This window comes from Bombus vosnesenskii, unplaced genomic scaffold, assembly GCF_011952255.1.
Source record: "Bombus vosnesenskii isolate JDL3184/JDL3185 unplaced genomic scaffold, Bvos_JDL3184-5_v1.1 scf7180000013316, whole genome shotgun sequence".
Classification (NCBI taxonomy): Eukaryota; Metazoa; Arthropoda; class Insecta; order Hymenoptera; family Apidae; genus Bombus; species Bombus vosnesenskii.
In genome coordinates, this window is record NW_022882962.1 from 1045022 (window position 1) to 1070052 (window position 25031).

Sequence of the window (25031 nt, forward strand, 5' to 3'; positions counted from 1 at the left end):
GAGAACGAATTGGTCGCGATATTTTTGTTTAGTCGTTGCAAATAATTTCATTGGGGTAATAATTTTATCTAGAAATTTGCCTACTCTCGTGTCATAAAGAGCAAGAAACTATGGAATTACCAGATATTAAAAGTCTTCTACCGAGTTTCTCTAGGTGTTGATTATATAGAAAAGCGCATCGAATAAGAAACAATTACAGCTGTTGCTTCGAATCGCTGAAAATCGATCTTGTTTGAATACAATGAGCGACGCGTAATGGTAAAGGCTGGCAGACAATTTCACTTAATTCACCTGATTGCAACCTTTCTCTTTACGTAATTTACGATGTGCTCGATGAAACGCACTTCTCGCGACCCCGTTGGCCGATTTACATTTCTGCCGGGTCTATCTCGCTACTGAAAATTTGTGAAAGTTCGTGCTTCGTATCCGACATTTTGGAAAATCCTTTCAAAATATCTTGCACGTTAGCGATGTACAGCGACCACGAGAAGTATCGTGACGCGTTGTTGTATTTGTTGTAGCATTTACGTACTAATTAATCAGTACATACGACTACAAAAATCTGATACCAGAAAATGGAATGCAGAACTCGTTAAAAAATTGCTTCGTAGAAAAATAAATTGCATAATATCGTAGGAAATTATTTTCTACGAAAGTTTTATCAAACGTTTCGTCATTCGTAGTTCCTATTTTACATTTGTTTTTCTTTCTCTTAGATATTCGATTTTTTATAGTCAGCTATTTGCCAGATAGAAGATCGAAAGAACTCAATTAGCCATCGATCAGAGGCATGACCGTGACGTATTCGTTTCGTTGATCCGACTGGTTCACCGACAATGCAGATCATAAGTAGCGAGATCGCGATCGGCATTCGTCGGCTTTCACTGTCCATGCCGGGAGATCTGGTTCTCCCTTCAGGAGCCATTGCTCCAAGTAGCGATGACTGTTGCGTAAGGCCAGTTAAAGCCTCCAGGGGCTAACCGTACTTCATACATACATCCAGGAAATGTATTTGTACGGTCATACGTGTATATCGCGTACTCTCATTTTTAACCTCGTCGACGCTAATGCGATTCAACGTTGTACAAACGAATGGTTGATGAGCATGGTATGTATATACATTGGGAGATCGAGCGAATCTCATCAGGGAATATGCGTCGCAGGCAGGTAGTCAAGTAGTTAAAAGGTAGTTAGGTGGAAAGGATTTCTAACTCTACGATTCTACTTTACACGTGATTTTAATTTAACGCGCGGTAGAAGAGTTTAATTTAACGCGTTGGCTACTTGGCTGTTGTTGTTTCTCTTTAAGAACTCGTTTTGAAAATACGTATAAATTATCTGTAAAATTAGCTACGTAGTTCATTACGCTTCTACGTAGTTTTCTAAAGACAGATGTCAGTGATATTGGCAAATAACTTGCAGGGAACTAAAATAATATTTGATGTAAAAATATGTTTTTTCGTATTTCCGTGTTATTATTTTCTGCCATAGAAAAGAACGACGAAACTTCTTCTTCTTCTTTCCAAGATTATTTTTAATTATCGTTAATTAATTAACTGTTTCCTTGCAACTGCTGTGACACGTTACAGGAATCGAGATAGCTGCAAGGGGTAGAGTTTGACATTACTTCCTTAACAAGTTCAGACTCGCGTGAAATTTATACATATTTTTCAATCACAGCATGAAAATGATTTAATACGTTACGTACATAAAATACACACACAGTGTAATAAAGATGGTCGTTTTATTAACTTTTCGACTACTCGAAAATGATTATCTTCGACCATTGTACGCGTATCATTCTGTGTGATTGTTTCATTCATAACTGTAACAATGATTACCTAAATAATTACGAACGTAGTAATTGTCTAATATAATTACAGCTCACGTGTGTATAGCACGTGTACACTTATGTGTACTTATGTACATAAATTTGCATCGTCGTAAACACGAAAGTCGATGGAAATGTTAACGAGGAGGAAACGCTTAACCGCGTTATAAAACATCAGATAAGTAGCCGTTTTCCATGTAATCAAGATGCTAGACCGAGGTTTTTTGTTTTCCAAAATGTCAGTCCACTAACGCGAAACCTGGTTCTTCTTCTACGTTGCGCAATCGTTTCTACAAATTATTTTCTCCGCTGCACCTACGATATTAACGTAATACGCAATTGGCGGTTACTCTTACATACGCTCAGTGTCGACGAAAAATTGGAAAAGATTCCGCGCACTATGAAGAATACACGCTAATTGTCACGATGGTTACCGTTGATTCGCGTCGCTAAATTGTCTAGGACGGTTAAAATAAGATCAATTTTATGGACTAAAAGATGTTCGCCAACGTGAATGATTTGCCTCACAATGTCAGAGAAAAAGTGTGGAAATAGGACATAATACTTTGGAAAAATTAAATCTTATGGTACATTTCGATCTATCGCGGCTGCCAAGACAAAATATAGAAAATTCACAGTCATATGGCAGTGAATGCGTTACCTTTGGGACCGCATTTTCTCACGTTTCTCGCTTCGCTTCTTGCAAATTCCCTTTGGATTTTCGGATGAGACGTTCGATCGGCCGCTTGTCCGCTCGGCTACGCTCGGCTCGGTTCACCGAAGTCGCACGATCGCTCGAAGAAATCGACGCGGAGAACGATCGGTAGGGTGGGGTAACGAGAGAGCAAGTGTACCAAGCAAGTGAAGGGAGAAGCTCTCTGTTCCGAGGTCGATAACTAAGTGTCAGTAGTCAGAGTCGACCCGAGTGGAGGATCAGACCGAGCGACCACTATGACGATCGAACACCGGAGGAGCGTGACCTTTTTGGCCGTGGTGATTTTTCTCGCCTCCGGTAAGTTTTTCTTTTTCACCATCGTCGGTCAAATCGAACACCTCTGCTAAGATTCCTCACGGCGAAGTCTCCTCCTTCTCCTTCTTCTCCTTCTCCTTCTCGACCTGCGGATCATCGGCGACCAACGATGCGTCTAGAGAAGCGCATCGACCGTTCGGGTTGCATCCCAGCAGGCGTATTCGCGTCTGGTCTCGGTCGTTCCTCGAGTTACGACACTCGTGTCATACAATTTCAATAGCTTTCACCGTTGTCTCGGCGACCGCCTCCTCTCGCCATATGGTTACGTCGACGTGACCTATGATATAATGGCGGAGTCTGTCTAGCGGGTTTGCACGCCTTCCTCTCTATTATTCCGAAACGTATTCGCCATATCGTCGACCACGATCTAACCCGAGCTGCATTATTCATGCACGCGCCATTCGGATGGCACGTCGCCTCTTTCTACATCGCGTATTCTTCCGTATTCCTCCGTGTCTTTTCTGTCGACGTGCTTTCCTCTTTGTCTTTCTTCCATATCACAGACACAACGAACGTATTACGTAGCCGGTATATTTGTTTTACCGCGCGAGGGAATTTCAAAGAGTTTCTCGATTCAATCGAAGAACCACGCTTTGGTAATTTACGATCGTAGATGGTACTCTTCTTACAGATCGTTTCGGCTCGAATATCCGCTGATATTTAAGACTCGGATGTTCGTTAAGTTCTCATCGGATTAGCATCGTTCGCCGTGCTTTTTTTCGGCATCTTATCGATGATCGATGCTACTTTCTATTTCTCTCGATAACGAATAACTCGTACTCGCGTGATTAATATCGCTAAAATATGCGGGTTTCTCTTTCTACCTCGAGCTGGTTTGTTCTTTGCCTTCAGCCTTCTCGTTCTTAGCCCGTCTCCTTTCTATCGCGAACGTCGCCGGTTACTAGAAATCTTTTTGCCAGCAATTAGCCTCGACTACCCGTAGTTTGCGGTTTTCTCGCAGTGTTCTTCCTGATTGTTTCTTCGTACAAAGAAGCGCCGACTTTCCATTCGCCGATGCACGAATATTTTTGTTTCGCGACACGCTTTGTTACTCGACCAGCAACTAGCCTCTTTTTTTTCGCTATTGCGTTTTGTCATACTTCTTCTTCTCGCTTGATTGTCTATTCAAGATTCACCGTCTGTAACCTTGACTCGCTTTCTCTATCGTTTCGCTCGTTCAGAACGAGCATCTTAGTAGTAGTAAATGTTCTTTATATATTCTTTCAAGGTAACGCGTGCATTTCTTTTCTCTATCCTCCTCCTATTCTAATATCCGAGTTTGTTAGATCAGACACGAACAATTTTTCTACTCAAAATGAGACGAAGCGGAACTTGTAAAGAAACTACAAAGAAGACGGCAACTTTGTCTAAAATCGCATAGGATTTTAGTCGCTTCGATTCGTAAGATTTCGACTAAATTTCGAATTGCAAATGACGACGGTTTAACAACCACCGAATCAAGAAAACATAAAACAATACGATCGTTTCCAGGTGTTTTACGACCTATCTCGTCCTTTTCTTTTTCTTTATTGCTCCGATTAGTCGTTTTAGCTATTAAAATCTGCTTTTTTAGATTGTTTCTTATCTCGTAAATTTGTATCTCTCTAGTTTTTCTAAATGTCGCCATTCGTTATAATAGAACATGTTGACGTTACTTTTCGGAGAAAACCTTTGACTTTTTTCCATCATCGATTTACTTCGTTCGTCTTTCCGAATATGATAATAATTTTTTCCATCGATAAATAACATTTTTTTCACTTCGATGTATAGTTGAAGCAGCTACCCTGTTGGGTGCGCCACCCTGTCCCAACCCTCATGGCGTCCACGCGTACGCTCACCCCGAGGACTGCAACGCATTCTTCCTCTGTACGAACGGCACCCTGACCCTCGAGTACTGCGAGAACGGATTACTTTTCGATGGCCATGGCGCCGTACACGACCATTGCAACTATCACTGGGCCGTCCACTGCGGAGAGCGCAAGGCTGACCGTAAGTATCTCGTTACGTTCTCAACAATTGCGACGATGTCGTAACGACACGCATATACGAGCTACGCGTGAAGGTTCTGTCTTTCTATCTGGATTTATTAACACCTTGTTTATAGCACGTCGTTAAGTCGTAACGTTAATCCTGTTGCGATCCTTGAATTTTCATATCACAGCCTTGTTCCGATATGTCTACCCTCTTGGCGTATTAAAGCAGCACTAATTAAAAAGTAAGATAAAACTGAAGCAAGGAATCACGACGTATCAACGACGATTCTTTCGTATTTCGATGAAGCTTGAAACGTTTCAAGTGTTAGAAAGATACAGCGTGTCGAAATTGTCACGTTACGTCGAAGAATACGAACGATGCTTACGACCATACTGCGGACTTTCGCGAATTTATGGGAAATTTGAAGGTTCAAAAGTGGACAGACAACGCAAATACAAAGAATACAACGAAATATGCAAGGTGTAACATCCGTTGCGATATCTCGTAGATGAAAGAAATTTCAGTTCAGCTGTTATCTTTTAAATTGTATTCCTGAAAATACGAATTCGCACAAATGTCTCTCTGCTTATTAAAAAACGAAGAATAAGAGGTCCGTGTTCGGCCTCTTTCGACCGATTTCGACCGTGCTCCTGGTAGTTTTCATTGCGCGTTGTTCCGTCGTTTCCTGAACATTCCAGTCTGCTTGAAGGCAGACTTGAAACGTTAGAACAAGACGCATCGCGTTACCAAGAAACACAACCGGAGCCCGAAGAATCACAGATACGTCGTTTAATAAACATCGTGAAAGTTCGAAATGTAAAAATCTGTGGGTCGTTTTCAGTCACTCCGCTCAGTAGCCCCGGCTGCGAATATCAATTCGGTCTCTATCCTGCCAGCGACCTGTGCAGCACCACTTACATCAAATGCGTCCACGGACATCCCGAGGAAGCGCACTGCGACGCAGGATTAGTGTACGACGAGAAGAGTCACACTTGCGTCTGGCCCGATCAACTGTTGCCCTACTGCAATCCGGAGGAAATAGTCGGCTTCAAGTGTCCGCACAAAGTACCTTCGCACAGCGCTGCTGCCAAGTTCTGGCCTTACCCGAGGTAACTTGTTCTTACGAAACCATTGTTTTCGCAGTTGCCATTGTTTTCAACGATATATTATTTATAAACGCTTCGGAAATTTATTCGATGGGTATGCGATTGATATACATGGGCGTTCGATGAGTACGAACAATGGCTGGATTATAAATGCACGATGTGCATTTATGCGAATCTGATCATCGAAGTTCGTACGCAAAATGCAGACTTTTTTGTTGGGCTCTATCGTCTGTCGTAGAGCTCCTTTTCCACTTTTCGTTTTTGTAATTCGTTATTTATTTTGATAACGGGTCGTGATTAACAGGAGACTAAAATACCGACAAGTATTTGAAGGTAAATAAATGTTTGATTTTACACGGAATAAAAAGATATTAATACAAATAACGAAAAGTTTTCGGAGGTTTCTTTAAACTGCACCGTCGAAGGAAAATTTATCGATTAAATAAATTACCTACTGCAGGCTGAATCGTTCGTTTGAAAGCGAAAGAAGCCGATGTCCTTAAATAACCAGCGACCGCTGTTTTGTCCGACGCAGAAATTAAAAACCGGTCTCTCTATGCTTTCGAGAGGATAACTCGAAGGAACGCCCGTTGAGAGGCGACACGTGTTTTACGGTTATTCGGCGTTACCGTCATGTTAAGAAACCCAATTTTCGTCGTTTCTCTTTCTTTTAATGGTACAGCAGCGAGATACAAAAAACAAGGAAGAAATGCGGTTAAATATTTGTAATCCTACTTATAGAGAATATTTGTTTCTCAGATTCCCTGTACCTGGGGACTGTGGCAGATTGATCACCTGCGTCGATGGCAATCCACGTTTGCTTACGTGCGGCGATGGAAAACTCTTCGATTCCGTGAGTCTGAGCTGTTTGGATCCTGACGAACTGCCTCATTGGTACGTTAGAGATTTCATCGTTTCGTTAACTTTTGTTTTCATATTTTCGATGAAAGTGAGAACGAAAATTATGTAAAATATAATTTACCAAGAATTATAAGTAATTCGTCGGTTTGTTTCAGCGCCAATACCGTTTAAATTACACAGGGATGTCAGCATCGCTATTCGAATTCGCAAGAGTCTATCAACCGTTTTAGAACCTCGAAATCTGCAGCCTTCGCCGTTTATTCGAAGCAAAATATTCCACTTGATAAAAAATAATCTAATCGCCCACCGAAAACGTTACGAAACAGTAAAATTAGCGAAACTATAACGCAAAGTATTGCATTATCGGTACAAAGTAGACGATATCGATAGATCTGTACAATTTCACAGATGTATAATAATTATAAAAAGCAAAGATAGATGTATCGATATTTCTAATTACCTTTAGTTAGAAAAATGTGTTTTAAAGGGAAAACAACTGCAAAACGACAGGGACAACGACGTGTACACTGAACATTGGAATAAAATGTGGACATGCGTACAAAAAATATACAACGTACACTTTATTTCAACGAGTCTATATCCGTACAATTGTGAACGTTTTAATAGATGCTTACGATTAAGGCGAGAAGGGAGAGGGGGAGGGGTGAGAATGGATAAAAGAGAATATTTACACTTTGACTGTAAAAATGACAGAGAACAGTGTGGTGATAGTTGCTTAACAACAATAATCAGGGGGTGTACAATCAAGATGTGTTCCATACGATTTACCTATATCCTTTTTAACTTAGACGTATGTGCGCAAAATAGTCGTCGACGAAACGACCATAATTAGAGAAACGAAAGAAGAAGAATGAGATATAAAGAGGAATATCTAGCACTTCTAATCAGAAGTAGTTACATACTTTCTAACGAAGCGGTGAATATACATAAAGAACTGAGTTCAACAACGCCGCTTGCGACCCCGCGCCATCTCTTCTGGATTCGAGTGCCGCGATACCGAACACAATATCGGTAAATTCACGTTTCCTGGCTTGCAATCCAGATTTCTGTACGTTTCGAAACTTTGGAATGAATTCTCGATCGCGCTTCTCGCGGACGATTGTCGTCCGATCGACGCTCTTGGACTGCATTCTCACGCGCGTAACGCGTAACGTATGAACATTTTGTAAAGGTTCCTGAGTCGCCTGGAACTCGGTTGGAACACGATTGCGCGTAACTGCAACGTGTTTAGCGCGTACGAATATTTGTATGACGTAGGAACGATGGAATGAGCGATTAGTGGGCTGAATTTCATGATCTAAAATTGATCTGAACGATCAAGGTATATCAAACAAAACCAACGAGAAGACGAGGGACCTAAAGATATTAATCGTTAGTTTTGAAATTGCTTTGCAGTAGGATTTAGTACTTTGTCTTTCTTTTCACGAAGACACATTATTCTACAGGCTATATTTTACGAGCTACGTTTTAAATCGGGAACGAACATTTGCTCACGAACGATCTCTTTTTACAATTCTATCATCCTTGAACATTTAAGCTTCTCCTTTTTGTCTCGTTGTTATCGACATGTTTACGAAAGAAACTACGATCCAGCGATCTAGCCCGAAGTAATCAATTTCGACAGGCGCGATATTAAAAGAGATCTGGTTTCCTAGAGAATAAATAATAGAACGCGTTGTAAATACGAGGCAGATAGAAAACAAATCGAACGATAAAGCGATTAAACAGTCTTGTCCATTTCAAGCTTTGAGCAATCGATCCTCTTACTCTATCGTCTAAACCGTAGATCGCCTAAGTACACGACGTTGACGAAATAATACGCGAAGTACGTAAAATAATATCGAACCAAACGATACCGATCGCTCAACGATTCTCCATGATTTTTCCTTTGTACGGTAATTTGCAAAAAATCGGCTCGTTTTAGACGAAACCTGAAACCGTCCTACGTTACACGTTCCACGCGCATAGACGCAGTCCAAGATCTTACGATTTATCGAAATCGTTGAACAATTTAATTTCTGGGGCGAGCTCGAAGTGGAATCGGCAGTGCGCCGGCTGGCAATGGCGGAACACCCGGTGGAAGGTTTTCCTCTTCCGGTTCTTGTTCGTTTCGTCCTTCAGGGAGGTCGCCCTCGAGGTTGGGTGGCGTCGTGGGTACGTCGCAGTCTTCGGTGGGTGGAACCACGCACCTGAGCGACCTTCGATCGAACACCAGCATGGCCGGACATCTCTGTAGCCGTGGATATCCTCCTTGACATTGCCAATAACGGTTGCAGGATTTGCCCAGCGGAACGTTTCCGTTCGCGTCGTCGTTGCACAGAGCTGTTGGAGATTCGATTACGCGTTATAGAATATGCCAGTGTAAAAGACGAGGTCGTTAGGAAACACGGATAAGCGTTAGTATCTTGATACTCTAGCATCTGGCAGAGTAATTTAAACTTGGAATGCGGTAGAAAAGCTATGTACTTAGAAACCGAGGATTTCGGAATTTTAGCGGGCGACGATCTCCAATTCGTTTGGTTATGTAATTTTATGTAACATGTACGTGCGTCGTTCGAACATTTTCGATTAATATTTTGTAATATTAATATTCTGTAGTTTCTATACACAGGAGCGTGGTTGTACAGTGTCGACTAGAGGTATTAGGACATCTGACGATACGTAGTAAACATTCTTTAATCGCGATATTTTATGGGAAATCTGTTGCTTCGTTCGTATCGCGCGCGTTTCGCAACGTAAAATACCCATAGAAGCAGAAATTTCTTTGAACGAACGAGTGGGTGTCTTAATAGCTATCGTCTGCAACGTAGGATCGATAAGGATGAAGGATGAAGTAAATCTGTAAATTCATAAATGCAAGCAGTTTTGGCCGCGATCGGTACTTTTACAAGTTCGCCGCGATGAATGAGACCTCTTGTTCGTCAACTTGTCAGGCTCCTCGGTTACCGTCGAGACGAGACGATACGACGCGTGGGGCAGACGAAGGTGCGACGAGAGCTCGCTTCGAATGCTAATTAACGACTCACCTTTTTTTCCCGGCGGAGGCCACTGACATCGAACGTAGACTACACGAGGCGAAGAGAGAAAAAGAACCACGGGCGCCGCATACCCACACGCGCGTAGACTCTTACATGGTCGCTTTCGAAAGTGAGAATGATCGCGAACGTCGCCTCTGGCAAAATGTTACGCGTTTTGCGAAAGAGGGAACGGATGTCAAAGAAGCAAAGATAGAGGGGAAGACGTGGTGTAATAAAATGGAATAATTTGCCGGAGATTTTTCGACCAGCAGCGAAAAACTTCCATCTACTCACGATGTTTCTGACATCCTTCGACGTTCTCCGGCCAATCGCAGGATCTGGCCCTCTCGTTGTACAAAAGTCCACCGATGCACAGCTGTTCCGTGGCCGTGCCATTCCAGCAAGTCCAGTAACGAGTGCAAGATGTCTCGTGGCCGAAAATACCGTAGAGCCAGTCACAGTGATCAGCCGGGATCGGTGGATTCGCCTGACGTTTTCCGTCGCAATAGTTCGCTCTCCAGGGGTAATCGCAACCCTCGGTCACGCCACGGTGCTTTCCAGCGAATACGAGGCCGTTTGGACAGTCGAATAATTCTGGGCGACCATTGACGCACTCCCAGTAGCGATCACAGTATTCTATGTCGCCGACGACTCTGGATTTTGTTTGACAAGGGTCTTCTTGCTGTTGCTTCTGAGCACGCGATACTGTAACGCACAAAAATATTAGTAAAACGTGTTTTAGAAATAAAGCTGTACGTCAAATTAATCGCAGGTGAGATAGAAGGACGAAGGATGGAAAAGATAGTTTAGGATATCACGAGAATTAGCATTCGATAAAAATGGGAACTACGACGATCTAAATATCAAATTCGTTACACAGATTTTCTTCATCCGTCGAGATAAATCTTCGAACAAAGTACTCTTTCGTTCTTTCGGAACGTATCATTCCCATTCACGAGTCGTTCGTAGGTGCGCGACTTGGAGGAAGAAATCGGTAATTCGAAGAGGATGACAACTGTTAGCTGCTAATGAATACCAATTACGAAACGCTTGGCGGCGGATCGCTCAGCCTCGATCCATTATCGACGGTCAACATACAGTACTAAAGTACTAAAGTACTAAAGTACTAAAGTACTAAAGTACTAAAGTACTAAAGTACTAAAGTACTAAAGTACCCGAAGTACTAAAGTACTGGCGAAGTACTAAAGTACTTGAAGTTGAAGTTGAAGTTGACTAAAGTACTCGAAGTTCTGGAGTGTTAAAGTACTTGAAGTTCCGAGGTACTTGAAGTTCTATAGTACTATTAAAAGTACTAATAAAGTACTGGAAGGACTGAAGTACTAAAGTACTAATAAGGTACGACAGTTGCTGCATGGTTTTTCAAGCGAGCAGGAAATTATGCGTCATTTCCATTGGGAAGGCCGTACGTCTCGCAACTTAATATCCAGCTGCACGACAACATCTTTTCGTGATCTCTTCTTTCGATCGAGGAACACGTTCCCGTCGACCATGAGGCATAGTAACACGATTTCTTGGCCGATCCGATCGAACGTTTCTGACTCATCGTTCGTTGGCACATCGATCTCGCAGAACGAGTCACGATCCTAGTTTTTGTCTTGAAATAAACATTTCCAAAAAGAAAGAAATACGACCGTGTAAACCGTGAGAAATTTGGCGTTCGAACTCTACTGGAATTCGTAATTAGAGTTAAGAGAAAAAGAAGATCTTGATCGAAAGGTGTTATACAATTTTGAAACAGAAGTTACTTTTAGCGAATTATAATCTTATTGTCTCATACTTGTCTTTCATACAACTTTCCTGTTACCCTTTGAGAAACTTTCTCTTCCATTTATTATCTGTAATGGCTCGGGATAGCTTTCATCGAAAGCTTTCATTTCAGTATCATCAGATACGTTCTCTAGTTATCACGATACGCTTCAAGCGTAATTTTTAGTCGATAGAATAGATCGGAATGCATTTTATTCGACGAAGAATTAAATAAATCGAAATCTCATTTTCTTATTATGCAATTAAAATTATTTCATGCTGGTAATTCACGATAGTTAAGCTTCGACGGTCCGAAGCTCTTCTCATACTTGTTTCAATAAAGATACGACATCGTAATGTAGCTGGTACCCGCTGATTATTCTGCCATTATGCCGCGGCAGTCGTTTTTCAATCGCTGGCATCACAATGCGATTATTATATTGTTATTTTATCGCGCCATACGAATTTTTTCATCAGAAGATAAATCTATGCAAGGCAAGCGTTGCAGAACACAATCCTCTGTGTGATATTTTCTTAGATGCCCACTGTGCTTGGAAAGGTGTTAACGTTTGTTGCAAGCGCTATGGGCAATCGTGTGAAAATTGCGATACAAACAGTCTGAGTCCGAGGTATACCTACTTACTCGTTTCCTTTTTCACGCCATTATATACAAGGTGTTAAAAATATTCCTGTCAATTTCTACTTGTCTTCGCTTAAAAGAAATACGCGTATAATTTATTCGCAATATTTATCAATTTCTCTTACGTTTTGTCGAACTTTTCTTCACTAACCGGTCACTAGGATCGATCATTATTAAGCGAAGCGTGTTCGCAGAGCAGTAGCTCCTGACTGCAAAAATAATCGAGTTTCTCCTTCTCTGATTCGTTTTGCCAACGGTTACAATACGTAAATACGTAACGTATTATAAAGAAACTTTCCAGGTATACAATAGTCACGTAAGCGTATGCATCGTTGCCATATTCCGAGGCTTTTCTAACGAAACTTCAAGTAAAACTCATCTTGACGACGCGTGCGAACCGCGTAAGAAGCGATAGGAAAATTCGTGTCATAGTTGGCGGATTGATGCACACGTTGCCAACATCCTCTGCCATCATCCTGGTTGCCAACAACCAAATAAATCGTGTGAATACGAATACGTGAATACTATTACTCAAATACAAGATCAATCAATCAAGATTAATACAAAAACGTTAGCTCGGAGAATTTTTCAGCGCATTCATTTCCAGTCTCGAAAGATGAGTAAAACAATATAAGGTACAATGTTACAAAACTTACGTACACCTGTTACATCTACGCGAAATCATAAAAATAGTAAGATGTCTTGCTCTCTCTCTCTCTTTGACGTTCAAAAAATTAAAGATCCGATGCAATCCTATCCCAAAGATTTCTACGAATCAAATATTTCAATTTCTTAATTTCCTCTTGGAAATACGCTTACAGTAATTATACCGATGCGTGAGTACAAACTAATATTGCGACAAAATGTGTTTTCAGTTTCTTTGCTAAGTCAGATACATTTGCTAAGTTTGACTTTTGTACGCAGACTTTTACGACCGATTGTATATACTGTACGTATTTCTCGGTAAGCTAACGTTGCGACAAGACGATTGAAACCACCCAAACGAAGCGCGCCGTTCCAATGAACCAGAGTCGTGAAATTAATTTACATCCCAAGTGAAGTTGCTGGTGCCACGATGGAACAGTTGGACCGGCGCAATCGCTTAACCACAGGAGGTTACACGTAGCGGTCGTAATATCTCGGTTAATGGGCGCATTTCGGTGTCCGAGACCAGGTAGAAAAGCGAATACATACATAGCAAAGTAAGGTGGGAAGGCAGCTCGTAGCTCGCTCCCAAGAGAGCATGGTCCGGGCACGAGTGAAAGTGTCTAGCCTTGACTTGCAACCTTCATCCCGCCCCTTTCCTCTACCCTGTCCTCCACAAAATCGAACATTCGATTCATCGACTTCTACTCTAATGTCGTTCTCATCCTTCATCGAACATCGCGATTAATAAACCGAGAAAAGAATTAAACACGTGAAAGAAACTGGCAAGGCAGAAGTTGTTCGGTGACTTTCTCGAGTCCAGAAGCGAGCACCGAAATTTCGTTCTACATAAAACTTGCTTAAAAAACGATCGTACAAGTCCGATACGATAATTTCTCTTCTCGAAAAGAAATCATTGGCCTTTAAAACATCTTACGATGCTGGAAATGCTGGTATTACGAAGATTTGGAGAGTTTAAGGGACTAAGGAGTAGGTATAGATACAGTTACAGGGATTGGAAAAAGCATTTGCAGATACTTTTATTTTACAATGAAACATTCTTCTCGTCAGGTTCTACGTTTCAGCTTCGTATTCAGTTTCATGCCAAATCTTGGTACTCGAAAAGAAATTGCTACTAAATGATAGGAAATATATTAGGTTGTCCGAAAAGTTTCTTACGTTTTACGAGGAGATAATAGACGCACGATGTTTTTTGTTTTATATTATTTTGTCGAATTACGTACGATCCATTTCGTTCTGTTGAGATAAACATCGCGACATTTCACAGACTCGGTTTCACGTTTGTACGAAGGTGCATTGTTGTAAAAAACACGTTTGCGAAGGAAAGACACTTTCCGGACAACCTAATACTTGGACCGAATGATGAATCGGATTATAAAGGTGCAAATACTTTTCCATAATCAGTGTACAAAATTTTGTACGGACGATGTTTCAACGAAAATATGAAATTCGTCAGACAGCAAAATCCTCAATCTGAAAACACCAAAATAACGGAGAAACCAAAATGTGAAAATGTCTCCATGTAGCGTTGTAACTAAACTAATTCTCGTCTTTTACCTTCGTTTCGTCTTCGTTTCGATCCGCTTGATTTAGACGGACAATTAAAAAGCAACGTCTGTTTCTTCTTTTCGCGATGTGGAAGGAACGGAGGAAGAACGAAACGATGCGGCGTTTGGAATAAAATTTCGATAATAGGCCCGATTATGATAATGGATTAGAGGATACGCTTAAACCAGTTTCAGGATGCAGAAATGGAACGATCGAATTTGGAGACTGTTCTAGAACGGTCACTTGAATGTCAAGGATACACGCGCGGCTGCAAGGCACGGAAGAAAATGATTCATCTAGCATTTTGTTATGGACCACGAATTACGACGCAGGCAGGGAATTTCCAGGTGTTTTAAAATATCAGGCCGCTTGAAGCGATATTTATGGCTCCTTCCTGTTCCACCCTACACTCACGCTTCGTACATCAGAATTAAATCGCAAAAAGGACGAGATGATACATTTTTCTAGTGATAAATATTCGTCCCGTGGCTCGGTAAATTTTCTATTAATTTCGTAGTAACTGGAAGAGTAACTCGTATGACAGAGATTGCACGGCCGAGGAAAAGCGAGCGCGCAGCGCACCTTCGAGTATCCTGCGCGCCTTTCCAAATGGAACGCTTCGCCGCCATTCGGACGTCTAGAATACTCTATCGAGTCTAGAATGCTCTGGAACAGTGGTTCTTAACGCTTTAAACGCGTCTGTCGTCAATAGCGACGACGAAACGAGAATTTGGTGAAACACAGCCAAACCTCGTCAATGAGCGACGTCATGCGTGGAAAGTTATATCGCATTTAGCTTTGTTTAGCCTTGTTTCTTCGCGTTTCTTCTAAGAATCACGCGTAAAGAATCGATCTTTCGTTTACCACGGATCTCCTTTAAATAATTGTCTGCCGCCATGGATGCCCGATACTTAATTGAAAATTCAAATCCGTGACGTGTCTCGAATATGTATATTTAAAACGTCGAGAAAAGAGATCTAACATAAATAAATAAATACACATACTTTTGTCAAATATCTTTTATTCGAATAATAAGATATACGTCGGCGGACCGCAGATTAAGAACCGCTGTTCTGGACGATTATGTCGAATGTTGTTGCCTGCGAGTACAATAGAGCGCAAACAATGCACCGTGCTAGAAGAATCGAGTCGCCACCGACGAGAAATGAGTTTTCATGCCAGAAATCATTAGCGTTCCAGCATCTACGCGTGGCTCTTAGCATGGTCGAAAATCTTCAGGATTTGGTCGAGAAACGAAGCGAAGAACGATAGAAGGAACGAGAAAAAGTACTTAAAAATAAATATTTGATCGAGATTATAAAATCTGACGAGATTATAATTTACCTCGAACGTTGCATACGATTTTCTAAAATAGCGAAAATTTGGAAAAATTTGTCGAGACTATATAATTTCTAATTTTGATGAGTTTAACATCTTATCGTTAGCCATAAGTTAACGTAAATAGCAGATACGTAAAAATTATTAGCAAAAACGTTCTACAGAGAAACGCTAAGATACAGTCGCCTGTTGACTTTGTAGGTGGACACATCCCTGGTTAGGCAGCCTGGTTATGTAACAGAGACTCTTATTAGTGTCGTGGAACCGAGATACTTTCCCTTCCTTTACGACTCCTTGTAAAGAAGTAAGTGGTCGCAGTAGGCCGCTAGTTTGCGTTTAACTATAAGAATCGAAGTCAACGTACAACTGTGAAAATCCTAATTGTTTACATTCCATAGATAACACGTGCGATCTTCTATGGCCTGTTCTTATGGACTACGAACCTTCTCTCCCGTTTAGCTATCTTCTTTTTTAACGTTCCACTTTCGTAGCTGTTTCATAGTCGCTTTCTACAGTCGAAAATGCATCCATAAATTTTATACTTGTTCGTCGCTCTTAATACGTATTATATGTGCCGATGGTTATGAAAGTGGTCTAAGTCATATACATATTTTTGCCAGATATTTTTCAAGTTTCGCGTTTAACGCACGAGCTGAACTGCGTTTAACGACGCAACAACCGACTCTCGCGATCTAACGGTTTCCACTACTTCGCGAACACGATTTCAGATTCTTGTAGCGTTAATAGGTTCAACGCAAAATAAACGATAAAATCATTTTTCTTTTTTTAGATTCTTCGTTCAGGCCACTTTCATAATCATCGACGCATATTTCAAGAACGTTTATGGTCGAGCTTTCTTTACTTTTCACTCTCGATCTACTATGTAGATTCTATGTAGATTTCCCACCTGTTGGCGACGAGAGACGCGAATTCGCCTATTACATACGTCATACGGTATTCTATAAAAATGTTAACTACCGTTAAATAAAACAGTAAGAAAGGCAATGAATGCTATAAATGGAGTGTTATGAATAATACGAAACCGCTATCGATATATTAGATAGATTTTTCAAGAATTTAATAAAATAATAAATTTTGCTCTTCATCGGAGAAATTGTTTTCAAGCATATCATGCTAGAAAACGTTATCAGAAGTATCTTTAAATATGCTCGTTGATTTGAATAGAATATTACATTTGTCAAATGCTGCTCGGCAAGTTCGTTTCGATATTAAACCCTCTGGTCGACGTAAAAATTATATCGAGAAGTTTTTCGCGGAAAACCATGCGAGGTTCTGGGATGCTGGAATATTCAAGTTGCGCGAAACAAAATTCGCACCTACATAATTCGATAAACGTACGATCGAATCGAAATGTAAATGGCTCGAAAAATACGCGGCAATTCGGGCAATGTCGTCGGATCATACGGTTCTCGAAGTGTTCGAACGGTTGTCGAGATAAACCAAACACGTCGAGTTGCAAGGTGTCGTCTCGTGTTCGTCGAGAAACGACGCAGTATTAGTCATGCGTAACTGTTTTAACATATGCACGTCCGTGACTAACAGTAAACGCAAAGGCAACATCGGTCTATGCATCGTGCGAGATATTCAAAGAGAAAGGTCTGTCTGTACTCTTTTTCATGCGAATTCTCTAAATCGATGCACGGACCGTAAGCTTGATGTACGCGCTTATATACTTTCCCAGTAAGTACCCCATTACTCCTACCGAAATCGACTTTCCACCGATTAGAAAACCATATTTCTTTACCCAGAAAACCGTGTTTTAAATCCATTCCAGCGTGTTCAAAGGCGAATCGACGAGATTCCGTCTACGCTTCGATTTTTTTCCCTCCCATGCTCGCGCATATCTTCAAGCAAGGACAGGCTAACCGGTAGATGAAAAATCGAACAGGTTTGGTTAGGCGGAAAATTCTGGCGCATACCGAACCAGTACGACTGGACAGACGGCAAACTCTACAGAAAGAGTAAATGTCGCTACTGGACGTTTCACCGTGTTTCTTCCTGATCGTGGAAATAAACGAACATCGACGGCCTTCCCGTGACCGGTAAAGAGTTACACGCGAGCAAATGGTCGTAGTCGCGATAGTCACGGGGCCCCACCTTTTCACGTTCCTTCCGTAAAGTGCAACGTTCCACGTGAAAAGTCAACTCGCGTAATAAGCGTTCCACGATCCGTACACCGTTTACGAGATACGAGCCACTTCCCTTTTCTTCTTCTTCGTCCGTGGCACGCCTTTTTCTTTGTCTTTCCCTCGCCCCTTTTCCCTTCGTGTCGAGTATTTCGTATTATTCGCTCGATGGATACGTTTCGAAGAGATCGCTTTCTTCGGGTACAGTTTTTATCAGATTGGCGTTTAACGCGATCATCGTCAAAGGGAATTAATCCGTGTGGCCGAATTTTTGAAACGTTAACTGACTTTTTTCTTCCCGTAATTCCTTTGCTTTCACCTTTTTTCCATCGTACAACTCTTTAAAGGAATACCAGCCGACCAATAGACTGCCGACGTTTATGTAAATTATGAATTCTACGAGTACAGGTAAAGAGATAGAACGTAAGCAGAGATTTCTCTTACTCGTCGAATATTACGAGTGTCATACTTTGCATATTTTCGTTCGTGTCGCATCCACTATATCTATTTTTCTATCGGTAGAATTCATGTTTTTCCGATATTCCTCGACAAATTTGTCGGCGTTGTTTGTACGTAAAAATATGTAAAAACGTATGGAATGTGTGTGATTAATGTCACGCGTATTAGCCGTTTCGCTACAACGATTTTTCCAGCCTTTTTCTGGCTTGCTTCCAAGCAGCCTCCTTTTACTTCTTTTCCACGCGTATAATTTGCTTCTTTTTCCTCGTCTCGAGGTTACGTTGCTCGAACGACGTTTCTCCTTCTCGTTTCACAGTTTTCCCACTAATCAACCGAATAATAGCAGTTTTTTCTTCAGATTGTGTTAAAGCTTCCGGGTCCAGGCAACCATATCGCGAACGTATAGAACGACGTATTCGCGCTTAGTTCCCGAGAAAATACGCAGGTGGACGGTTCTATTATTCGAGAATTCTTGTCCTGGCATTCCAGTCGGCCGCAAAGGAAGTGATAGCGGAAATCGTCCGGAATGAATAAATAATTAGACCGTTGTTCGGCTGGAAAATAATTTCTATAATAAAATTGTACGCCACGATAGAAAGTCGAGGTTCTTACGTAAAGAGTCGTTGTGAATCGAAGAGAGATCGATACGAGATTAACCCCCTGGAGATGCGTGGCCTCGTTAGATCTCGGATTAAAACTATTTTGACTTTGCCACGCATAATAGAGCGAGCCTATTTTGATTTTATAATAATCGAACCGTAGCGACCAGCACCGTCTACGTTATCATTTTTCCATAAATAATCCTTTATTTATTAATATTTCGTCGCAGACCGAGATTAGTCGTCGGAAATCGATATAATTATTGGTCAAGTGATCCTTGTCCGTAAAATCACAGGTTTTAAATTAATCTTTGATAAATGGCAATGATACGAAGTCACGAATGTTCTTATATTCTAGAAGTACGTCTCAACGCTGTACGCGACAAAATTTTAACGAAACGTTGTAGGTTCGCGGATTAATCCCCTAAACCCCAGGCGGAGTTTAAAACTGCATCGATAAGAAGGAGAGAGATTTTAGATTTTGAAACGCGTCGTTCGAGAATGAAAACAACGACGAAGATGATGAATGGTATGAAAATGAAACGAAAGTTTCTATTCACGGTATGTACGTTTCATAGAAAGTAATCTGATGCTAATAGAAACTTATTTGAACGATAATATTTGAGAAAACGATGCATCGTTTTCATCGTATGCCAAAGTTGTACTCGCGCATGTTTATTCCATTAGAAGAATCGAGTTACGTAGGGAAATCGTAATCGAAGAGTGGTATTTTTGGCATCAAGTGAAAGCATCGAAAGGTGTTTGACAATTACGCGTTCAAATAGTGATCAGGTGTTTATTTAGGAAGAATTATGAAACAGGAAGTACTTTTACCCGTGTTTCGCAACTAAGGAGACTAGATACGCGAGTGACATTTTGCTACTTCATACGCAAAGTCTCTCATTCCTAAGCTTATCGACATCGTCGCTTCATTATCATTACAACGATTATCTTTTACGATTGTTAAAACGATGAAAGAATATTTATTCCTCTGATCGTCGATACGTTGATACCGTTTGATCGTGGTAGAAATTTTAAACGAGAGATTAATCGGTCGCTTTGCGATCTGCAGATGCAAAATATTCGAAAGAGATAAAAAGGAGAGAGAGAGAAAGAGAGTGTGTGTGTGTGTGTGTGTGTAATCTGTCGGCTGAGCTACTTTCATATTTTCACTCCCGAGACACGGGAGAAAGTTCTCAAGATGTGTGAAACCCGATGAACGCTCGTCATTGTCTTACGAAGGCCCGTGTAATAATTATTAGAAGAGGGGCACTTCTCAGAGTTACGAATACCATATTAAATGATAACGGATATTGTGCAACAAAATAGGGTTAAAGCATAGAAGAACCGACAATCCAGAGAAACAGCAATTAGTTGGACACGGTCGCGAGTTAACCAACGTTATTTCACAATCCTCTCCGAGGTTTGACAAATGACAATAGAAAATGACAAATGCGATTCTGTATTTCTTCTAACGCAATTTTCCTTTTTTCTCTTTCGTATAAAATTTGCCCATCTTTTATCAAATTTCGTCAACGAGCTTAACGAGAACTCGTTAAGTTTCGATGTCGAGCAAATTTTCTCACGAAGAAGACAATCGGCGATTCGATGTACGGTAACGAACAAGTTAATCGCCACACGCTATCAATTAATTGCAGCTCCATTAATTGCCACTCGTTTCTACGCGAACTTAACGCGAAAGCGAGACGTGCTCGATGCACGACGATTACCAAAGGGATATTTAGTCGAATCGCCGTTGATTTCGACGGAGAAGATGGACGAGGTGACGCGGTGTTAGACATCGCCATTAAGCGCGAGAGCAATCGGAAGAATCGTTGCCGCGAAAGTAGGCCGATGCGCACACTTTTTAGATCCAGCGGCCGCGAGAAACGCGCTCGTCTGATCACAGAAAGTCCGTTTTCACTTGCACTCGCGGCCTGTATTCGCGCTCGAGCTACCACTACCGTTTAATCGATTAATAAAAAATCGACGAACCCCTACAACCCGGCAGCTCTTTTTACCCGTATTAGCACGTGATAATGGAACATCGACCGACCGGCAAGACGAATGTAAACAGCACTCAAAGCGTTTATCGCGTGGATATTGTTCACGACGCGGTGAGTCGCGTTCGCCGTACGGACAGTAAAGTCACTTAATTTATACGGACTCTTCCTTTCTCTCCCTTTAACGACGCGATAAAACAAAATCGTGGTTAACGTCTACGGTTACATCTTCGGGGAAGACAACGTGGGAAGAAGACAACAAGAAAGAAGAGACCAGAAGGCGCAACGGTACGGGACGGAAGATGCAGGAGGAACGTGGACGAAGGAGGAGAATGAAGCAGAAGAAGAAGAAGAAGAAGGAGAAGAGTAAAAAAAGTAAAACGAAATGTAAATATAGGGACTCACCGTGCGCAGCCAGGAACAGCAAAAATAACGAGAGAATCTGCGACGACGATACCATTGTGACTCGTAGCGTGTTCGGCCTTGGGAAAGACCAATTCGATTAACTCGAATCTACTGGAATTTCAATCCGGCGACTGGAACCATCCAAAGGTGGGGCTAGAAGCGTGAAGTGATTCTTATGGGAACCGAAGAAGCTCGGCTGATGAGTTTTCGTGTCGAGACTGGTCACTGGGAGAGGCGTTTGGCTTCGTGTCTTATATGAGCTCCCCACTCTTCCGGTAGGTCCGATCTCTGCGGCATAGGAAGGCCTCCCTGGAGAACACACCTGGTTTCTTCTATCGAGAACTCCGTCGCGCACTCGGTATCCTCTCGATCGATGATACTTCGGGATAGATCGTTCGGATTATCGGAAATCAAAACGTCGTGTCGTTGATCACTCTGATCGCGGTGAGAACGTTGTCCTTCGTGCCGCTTTTTGCTTGCGCGGCATTTCATCGGGACGATGAAGTTGGATAGCATCGGGTAAAATTATTGCGGTAATTAGAATAAATACAGAGTTATTTATGGAATTAATTTATGGAATTATTAATGGAATTGCGAGACTAGTTTCTCTATTCGATTCGAGAAAAAACCTCACGTTATCGAACGAAAGATATTTTCCTATACTTTTTACGAAATTATTGAATATATTAATATTATATCTTCGATAAGCTTGCGTTTCATTAGGGGAGACTCAAGACGTTGTTAAACGAAACAAGTCACATATTTTTTCTCTGTGTTTCTATCTTTGCTTGATGCTGACATCCGCTCGAAATAGATACAAATTAAATTTATTTGTTTAAATTTAGATTTACGATATGGTATTATACGTCAATAGAATTATATGGATGGCATGCACATGTACGCAACTTCCAAGTCACATACCGTTACAAAAGATGAAAACAAATACATAACCTTGCGCCGATTTCGAAAGAAACCAATGATTCATACCTGAATTATAAAACGTATTAGACAGTATTAAATCAACTAATGGATGAATGAAACGAAATCCGCATTCGAACCAACGACCCTGAATATCAATTCCGTTTTACGTTTTGATTTCCCGCGATTAGTACGATCGGTTCGTACGCAGCTGAAATCGGACGCAGATCTCTCATTTCGATTCTATTGTCCGTGATTTAGCAACGAAGTAATTGAATTTATCGAGCGATTCTTCACGCTCGGATGCTTCGCTACGACGTCGAGTAAATTGCAAATTCGCTCTATCATACACGATCGTGTTTCACTCCAGTTTTCTTTTCCTTTTCGCGACTAAACACGCAGAAATTCTTCCTGCTTTCTATGCCATCCGCCACAACAATTTTCTCATCGCGACGCTCCGACACCATCCGTCCATCTAACGGAAAAATTGATTCGATTAAACACGAGTACATAGATCGATCTTACGAAACACGCTGTATCCTCGATCCTTCGGGGAATTTGCACCATTTAGAATTCCTTGAATCCTGTCCGATTTCAAAATATAAACATCGCAAGCGTATCATCGTACGATATGTCATCGAAGAGTTCCCATTTCATCTACCTCGAGATCTCACCGAGATTTAACGATTCTGTTGCTAGAAAATCGAACAATACCAAGTCAAATATCTCTGTAATAGCAGGGACGGAGAGATCGCGAAGGATCTACGGTATAAGAACGAAGAAGGCATTCACCGAGCGGATATCGAGATGATCTTCGATCTAATATCTTCCAGATTGGTCGTTATGCAAGATTAAAAGCGGTTTATAGCGGGAGCTAACGAAACAGGTCGTTCTTCGTTGTTGCGAAAGCGAAGAATGGGTGTTAGTCGATATAAAATGCAGATTATTCGGTGTCACGGCGCTATTCGCGAAATCCTGACTAATGATTTTTCCTTGTTGCCTGCGGTAGCGAACTATAGCAAAAAAAAAAAAAAAAAAAGAAAAAAAGAAAAAAGAAACTGATCTAAATAAGCAGGGATTGCGCTTGGCCGAACCTCTTGGCCAATTCTGTGACAGACGGTCTTAATACAAGTAGCGTTGTTTAATTTGCATTTCAACAGTCTCAAAAGAAGACCTTCACGGTTTCTTTCACCGGTCGGAGCCGTTTCACGCGATAACTCGGTGAAAATAGTAGTGAAACACACTTGGTCACAGGATGAAATTCACTGGCGTTCATCGTTTATTTCTTCTCACGTGTAACTGCTTGTTGCCGCGCTCGTTGTGTTCAGACGGAAGTGGATAAACGGTCTCGCAATATGAAGGAAATTAAAAGCAGTTTGATCAGAACGACTATGTACGATTCGCGATAACAGTTTATCGCATACCTCGACGATTAATTTGTGCGATTGAATTATCTTTTATCTTATGACGAGTATATACAGTGGCTACGATATGATAAGTATTGGCAGTTTGTATTTATTGTAATATTTAAATATATTTAATTTCGTATCATCCGATGTAGTACCTTTGCATGATCACGAAATTCGATAAAGTAAAATAACATTTTTGATGAAATCTACCGAGATTATTGGATTAAACGAATTACATGTAACTTAAATAAATCACACAGGTAATGTAAATACATGGTAATTATATTATAATCTTGTGAAGTGGAACGAATACAATTACGATTATAATGTTAATAAATAAATTTCTAATTTCATGTTATTCCGTTTGAAAAGAGAGAATACTGGTCAAGTACGTCGTAATACTATAATTATAGCATATTTTAGCATGAATCGGGAAATTCGTTCTACTTTACATCGTTCCCATTCATTTATTAAGAGTAACAAAACGAAGAAAGGAAAACTTTCTATAATCCGTTTGATTTCTTAGTTAAAGCGGTCGCTTTTACACAATTTCAAAACAGTCTTTTATAGTTATTCTACATTTGTAAGAGGTCTACTGTGCAAATAATTGTAAGTAGATCGTGTTAGACGTACACAGTGTTTAGAATTACATATTATTAATTCCACGCGAACGAATAACAAAGTATTCTCGGAATTTTGTCTCTGCTCTCTCATTCCTTTCACTCCTTTCCAACTCATTCCGTGGCAATTTTGCAAACCTCGCGAACAACACGTTGCGCTAAATATTCGATTTGAAATATTTGCACAAGCTCGAAGAGATTTCTCCGGTACACTATTTTACGTTTCTTCGGCGAGACATAGAATTTTAGAACAACGATAGAGTTCGACTTAACGTTTCGCGAAAGCAAAATTCTAATTCCTTTCGTATCCATGTTATTTAATAATAAGCAAATAATAGGCAAACAAGCGATTCGCAATTAAAATAAAACTTATCTGTAGTCTATCATTTTTTAAATCTTCTTTCTACTAGATTTAGAAATAAATGAAAGCAACATTCCACTGGATTTATGAAAACGAAAGAATTAAAGTGTACCCTCTTCTAGCCATTAAATGACATAAAAATAAGAAAAATCAACAAGCATCGACTTATCGCGTATTTCTCGTGTATCTTTCAAATATAAGATACATTATTATTAACAGTATTTAGAAAGTAAGTACATAAATATGTGGCTTGAGCGATCGCCCCTTTTCAACGCTTTCGCTATCATCGCGCGAACGAAAGATTTATAACC

The 25031-nt window shown here is 40.9% G+C and overlaps 2 protein-coding genes across 2 annotated transcripts; one reads left to right on the forward strand and one right to left on the reverse strand.

Moving 5' to 3' along the window:
- Positions 1-2556: 2556 nt before the first annotated feature.
- Positions 2557-7370, forward strand: LOC117235490 (protein obstructor-E-like). The gene is made up of 5 exons (XM_033497561.1): positions 2557-2843; positions 4632-4850; positions 5677-5944; positions 6701-6835; positions 6958-7370. The coding sequence occupies exons 1-5, from the start codon at positions 2783-2785 to the stop codon at positions 6971-6973; spliced, it is 699 nt and encodes a 232-aa protein (XP_033353452.1). The 5' UTR covers positions 2557-2782; the 3' UTR covers positions 6974-7370.
- Positions 7360-21981, reverse strand: LOC117235489 (protein obstructor-E-like). Its single transcript, XM_033497560.1, has 3 exons — positions 21413-21981; positions 10135-10545; positions 7360-9145 (listed from the first exon to the last, which is right to left on the reverse strand). Exons 1-3 carry the CDS (start codon positions 21465-21467, stop codon positions 8835-8837), a joined length of 777 nt encoding a protein of 258 aa, XP_033353451.1. The 5' UTR covers positions 21468-21981; the 3' UTR covers positions 7360-8834.
- Positions 21982-25031: the final 3050 nt, after the last annotated feature.